Genomic DNA, 6894 nt, shown 5'->3' on the forward strand with positions numbered 1-6894 from the left:
CCATTCGTCTTTTCATACCCTCAAATAAAAGATATCCGTTCATTATGTTAATAACGAAGTATTCAGAACCACTGGACTTCCAAATTGAGTTTAAACACTGTGTTTTCATTTCGATTTGCTGATTTATGTTATCTACCTCGTGTACAGGACATATTCATTAAGCATGCAAATAAGATTTTTAGTTTATTGATTTGAATAGAGGGAATATCTACTTAGTGCTTCATTTATCCAGGAAAGTTGAAGCGACAATACTGTCATACTTCATATTACAAACCTATAATAGAGTAATTTTAGCATTTTTACTATTTTGTAGACCAATAAAATATTTACTAGTTAACTATCATGTTGAAAATCTTGAAAGTTGTGTAAAATCCTAGAGTTGTCAGGTTTCCTAAAGTTACAAAAACTTTATTATCTTGACTTAACGGTAGAAGTATTGTTTGATTGATGTGAGACATTAACAACGTTGGATGCTGGCTCAGTGGTCTATCGGTTAAGTGCTCTGGCGCGAGACTGGTAGGTCCTAGGTTTGAATATCGCGAGGCGGGATCGTGGATGCGCACTGCTGAGGAGTCCCATAATAGGACGAAACGGCCGTCCAGTGCTTTCAGGTTTTCCATGGTGGTCTAGCTTCAATTGACTCATGATTTCAACTATGAAAATAATTGTTAAATTTAGTGTCTGTCCTAAAGACTTTCTAGGGATCTAAACATCACTATTCTTTTTGTACATGAATGAAGCTGAAAAAAAATTCGTTTATTTTCTCACTCCCCTATTCCATTCAAGATTCAATTATTAGAAGAATTCACAATTACACACTGAAAAGTCAATATATATCAAAATGTTGAATGTATCAAATGTAAGAGATCCGATATTCTTTATATACAAATTAAATTATAATAAAGAATAAGAAATCTTATATTGAAGTTTTATATTGGTTAATACTTCGTCAGTTAGATTTAGTATCTGTAAACTAGACTAATAGAGACTAAATTGTGAAGCTTCTTGACAAGTAGCTGTAATAGTAATAATAATAATAATATTCATAGTAGTATGAGAACCAGGTCAGGTTACTTACTATTATTTTGATTATGATAATTGTTAGATTTAATTGTAACAATAATAATAATAATAATAATAATAATAATGGTAGTAATACTACTACTAATAATAGTAGCTGTATAGTCAGTTATTCATATCTTAGCAACGTCAAGTACCTTTCATATACCTTAACTTTTCTATTGAGGATGGTTTTCTCACGTACTGACCGTAATCTTACAATAATAATAATAATAATAGTTTGTACCCGTTGATAGATTTACACATACATTTATGTATATTATTCATTTAACATACCCATTTCTTTTTCCCTCATATTTTCTGCTTTAAAGATGAATGATTACTTTGTTATGATTTGTTATTATTGTGGTATAAAAAAACATTAAACAGAATTTAAGTAAACAAAATGTCAAATATCCATAAAATTTATATCAATATTAGGTCTAATTACTAGTCAACAAAGAAATTATCAGAAAAGAATGAATGACAATGAAAGAAGGATTGAAAATTCCGATTTATTGTATTTAATAGTTGAATTTATAAGTCAATTAAGGCTAGAACATCATGAAAAACCTGGAAGCACTTGATGGCCGTTTCGTTCACGTATAGGACTCCTCAGCAGTGCGTATCCACGATCCTGCATCGCGAGAGTCGAACCAAGGACCTATCGATCTCGCGTGCAAACGCTTAACGGAGAATTTAACGATATAGAATTTCAAACTAATTAAGTTGATGGGAAATTTAGGATTATGATTCGAGCTGGAAATAGAAATGTTTAAATTTATGAAAGCTAGTTACTGGAATGAGTAATGAGTTTACAAATTATAAAAGACAATAACCATTACATAAGACATTAGGAGGAAAATTAGACTAGTTGTGAAACTAGATTTCCAAATAAAATGAAACGCGAGTAAAACTGGATTCCACTGCTAGCCACTATCCATCTTTCTTCATAATGTTTGTGAATTAATGCTATATTGAGACAATACACACAGTATGCACATATGGCTAATAAGAGACTGATCATTTGCAGTCCTAAACATCAATGGGAAGATTCAACCAAACAACACCAAGTGAATTATCTTTCATACTTAAGAAAAAGAAATAAATCGCCATTAACAACTTCATTCTTGATAATTTCTCTGACGAATCTCATGTTAAACTAAATACAATCTTTCATGTTCATAATGTTTTTCCATTTATTTTGTTGTATGATTTATGGGTTCTGATGTGTGGGCGAGAATGACAATGATTGGTTGTCTTGATGAGTCAAACATTAGATAGGATGACAGGTGTTATGTGTTATATATATTTCCCTTTCCTTTTTATGTATTGACTGTTTCTTGTTGATGGACACTTATTGATTGACTGTTCCTTGTGTCGGATTTTGGTGTGAAATATATTGACATTATAGTCAGGCTAATCTCGTGTTTTTGATCTGAGTTCTGTTGAAGTCCTGTAGAATAGACACTGGGTGGGAATCTAGTGTAGATATTCGTCTAAGGCAAATTAACGTCCCACATACGTGTAAAAAGTAAAAGGATCGTTATAACAAGAAACCCCTCCAGTTATAACTAGTATCCTCTACGTTTATAACAATTGGCGACGGCATCTTTACGTTTATAACAGGTTCTTTTTAGTCTGGAGTTATCAGTATTCGATTCAACAAAAGTGAAAGCCTGTATTCATAAGGAATTCTTAAAGTCATTTCGTTACGTTGATCTGTTATCTCACCTTTTCCTTTTTCCCTAAATTGAACTTGTTTTATAATTCTTACAAGATTATTGATGTGTCGTGTCTATCTATGTACAGGAAACTATCACCAATATTCTATTTCTTGGCATAAGATTTCCTTATAGTTTACACTATGGACTGAAAGTGGTGAGAAAACAGTTAAAAACTAAGGATCGCTGAATAGCAGTTTGAGAACTCTTCGGCGGTCTACATTTGTAACCCTACATGGGTTTGATCCCCATACCCTTTGGTTTTTCAGCAAGCAGTTAAACTTCAGACCACTTGGCTGGTATCAAGTGGTTGGTTGAAGTTATTTAAGTACATTTCTAGATGGTCAAGATTAAGCACCTGTTGTGAAGCCCAAGAGTTTTGGGTTTAGTTCTTGGTGGAGTTGTTGACGGACAACCTTAAAGAGCACCATACTAAGACGAAGCAACTGACCGGTGCTTCCTGGTTACCAACAATATCAATAATAAAACTAATTATCGACTAATATTACTGTTATCATTCTAATTACTTTCATTCTATAATCACTTCGTTAGGCATTTGATATTAATTTTACAGTGACAATTGATTACGGTTGAATCGGGTTACATTTAGAAATTTAAGTTACGAACTAATCTTAGCTAGACCACCAGTAAAAACCTGAAAGAATTGGACGGCCGTTTCGTCCTAGTATAGGACTGTTTGACAGTGGGCGCCTATGACCTCGCATATTTTAAAACAAAAATTAGTATATAGGGTCAAAATAAAAATTATAAAGAAATATTCCTCTTCTCTTCTGACTTTCCTTTTTGGCGATTGTACATTAGAGAATCAATAATATGAACCATTACACAGTGACACGTCCGCTTAGCACTAAACATTTTTTGACTTCGCATTTTGTTTTACAACTATACTACTTATCAACATACAGTAGTTGACGACTAACAAATAATTTCGGAACCCTTAAAGTTTGGTGCTTCCCTGTTGTAATGTTCCGTTGACATTAAATATTTCGATATTTATCTGGTGTTTCAAACTAATTTCACTTTTATGCACGTTAGTCATTTGAAATTTGTTCATTCTGAACAGCTTGCTTATTTTAAAGGAGTGGCGCTTGATTTAGTACGTTAATTGTTGGTATCTATTTAATACAGCCATATTATCCTGTTTTATGGTGTGTTGTAACCCAATTCTTATTCATGTATTTGAAAGATTCACTTCCCTGTTGACTGTGGCTTTGATGTGGTTATCGATGGCTGGAAACCTCACGGTATTTTGTTCGTAAACTTTATTACCTATGTCTTTTGGTTGTACAAAATCAGTTTTGCTATAAATCATTTTTTGAGAACTAATGTTGTTATACCTTTAAAGAATTAAGTTATTTTATTGCACAAGACATAGACCCCGAGTTTAATATTAACTTCCTCCAGCCATCTAAAATTAGAACACAGTGCACACTATGTCCCGAGTCACTTAGACTAGTATCGTCATCGTAACTTGGTCGATAGAGTTTCATCAGCAGTAAACGACTATTGAAACATAACATCGGTCAGTGTTCGTGGTCATATCAACTGTAAACATTCCTTAGAAAACAACTAAACTCAGTGTGTACTAGATGACCATGATCAACACAGTCAACTAAGTGGTAGGATATTAACTGATACACTGCATTATCTGAAGCTAATGATATATCAGAAATTAATTGTAACTTGGAAAATAAAGACAATCACATTTTAGCTTGAGGAATATTTAAAAGGTATCATTTCCATTCTCAGACTTAAACCCCTCAGACTTGGTCCCACATTCAGGCTACTTTGCCAAAATTATAATTAAAATTAAAAACGCATAAATATATCCACACCTTTGAAATAAATAAATTGAACAAATGACCATAAGTTAGTTTGAACAGTAGAAACAGAACAAAACACTAGAATGAAGGGTGAAAAAATAGTCATGATTAGCATTGTTTGCTACAGCATAATTCAATGGTCAAATAATTGGGTGATGTGTAAGGTATAGATGAAAGAATGACAATGAATGGCAAATATATCACAATTGTAGAATAATAAACAAAAAAAAATTCATGCATAAAAGCATATTTATATCATTACATGTCAAGATGATAGACATATTGAATAATCTTTACAAATTCGATAGACAAATATAAAAAACTTACACACACACACACACAAAACGCATTACCCCAAGATACAGAGGTCAAATGACCAACCGTTTTCACCATCACTTATCTAATTCGAAAATTCATACAATCCATGGATTGAATACAGATTTATCGACTCAGTAGACATGATGACTTTAGCGGTACACTATATTTAACTGAATGCCTAGATATTAGATGAGAAATGGAGTCTGCAACAGTGAATATAAAGTAATAAATGAATAGGTCAACTATTTGACTTCAGTTTTAACAATCTCTTTTGGATATAGTTTGAAATCTAAAAAAAAGGAATTAATACATATAATCCAATCTGATTGATTATAAATAGAAAAATAGGTGAAATGATACTGTTGTTAATTAGATTTGATAGGGAACAGTTTATATGATTTAATAAGAACAACGAAAATAAGAATATAGATATGATAATAAATACAACTGTTATCCATTATTATATTCGTAAGGATGATAATTGTGATGTAAATGAAGAATTTTGTAATATTTGTTTAACATATGGTTTAAGATCAGTCCAAAATTGAAGGCACAAATATTGATAAGCTTCAACTAGTGTAATAGATTTTAATCGCATAAGAAGAGAAGAAATAATAGAAGCTGTTGGATTTGTATTATCAACGGATTTATCTTGAGTAACAAAGGTAGATTGTTTCAATTCTTTTGAACTACCTTCTTCCATATTTGTAATGTCTTCTGTTCTGGTACCATCAGAAGATTCATTAGATGGAGTTAAACAACTTAATCTCTCTAAGTTGGATAACCCAACTGAATGAGTACTAATCATCCACGCTTCAAGAATACAACATAGGCATTCTATAAAAGTGCATAGTCTAGATAAAATAAATAAAAGTAAAACATTGACAAGTTAAACAATGAGACTAAGTACTTTTGTTGAATACATCAAACTACTTATGTATATGTCAGTAGTATAAATTTATAAACAACATAGCTATAAGACCATACTATTGTAGGGCCAGTGAAATGTCTCTGAACCCTAGCCAAATCATCCGGCAGTTGGGTCACTGAATATGGAACAGATCATCGATCCCTGTCAAGGCCAAGAACAGTCAACGCGCATCAGTCAATATATGCCGTGGACTGGCCCACGCGGCAGTGGTTGTACTTTCGCTTGTATCTACCTTAAGTAATATATTCTTGTAATAACGTCCTTTGTGTTGTACAGTCTTCAGAGCATCCATAATCCCTTGATACGTCGATGGTTCAATCCACGTAAGGTGCTGGTCGTGAGGTGTGACCTCGAAGTTGGCTTATTCGTTACACCGTCCCCGTCTAACTCGAGTAGGCCTCCAGTCATTCGACATAGATCATCAACGCTGATGGTCTACACTATAATTAGTAGCCGACTAACTTACTTTTTAAGTTGCATGACTTTTTCCTCAGTTAAATTTATTTTCTTCTTCTTCTTCTTCAATTTCACCATTAAAGTATTTCTAAGTTCATTTAGGATTCCAGATAAACGTTTACCGAGAAAATCAGCTGAACAAATATCATCCTTATTATTAGGAATATCATGATGATTTGAATTTTGTGAACACCATGCTGGATGGTTATAACAACAAGATTCATTATTGAAGAAATTTCTTTTTGATGTAGATATTAATTGAATAATAAAATTTAAGAATAAAATCCATCCATTTAGTTGAAATGATCGGTCATCAATTCCATTCATATAGCTAAATATATATGAAAAATAAAAAGTATAATATCAATCATATAAAATATACAATTGTTATTTCATAATATCTGATGAAATGAGTAGTGAATTATTGATTTTGAGATTGATGTAACGCACTGACCAAATACATGATCATATATTCAGTTTTGAGAGTTTGGAGAACTACGAAAGTCATCATCCAGAAGATACAAGTGTTTATTAACAGTTGTCTACGCAAAATACTTCGGAT

The 6894-nt window shown here is 32.3% G+C and overlaps 1 protein-coding gene across 1 annotated transcript; it reads right to left on the reverse strand.

Annotated features, from left to right (window-relative positions):
* Positions 1–5405: 5405 nt before the first annotated feature.
* On the reverse strand, positions 5406–6659 carry Smp_140740 (hypothetical protein; the record flags this gene model as incomplete). The annotated part of the gene is made up of 2 exons (XM_018795510.1): positions 5406–5799; positions 6343–6659. 2 exons carry the CDS (start codon positions 6657–6659, stop codon positions 5406–5408), a joined length of 711 nt encoding a protein of 236 aa, XP_018649815.1.
* Positions 6660–6894: the final 235 nt, after the last annotated feature.

The sequence above is a fragment of the Schistosoma mansoni genome, chromosome 2 (assembly GCF_000237925.1).
Source record: "Schistosoma mansoni strain Puerto Rico chromosome 2, complete genome".
Classification (NCBI taxonomy): domain Eukaryota; kingdom Metazoa; phylum Platyhelminthes; class Trematoda; order Strigeidida; family Schistosomatidae; genus Schistosoma; species Schistosoma mansoni.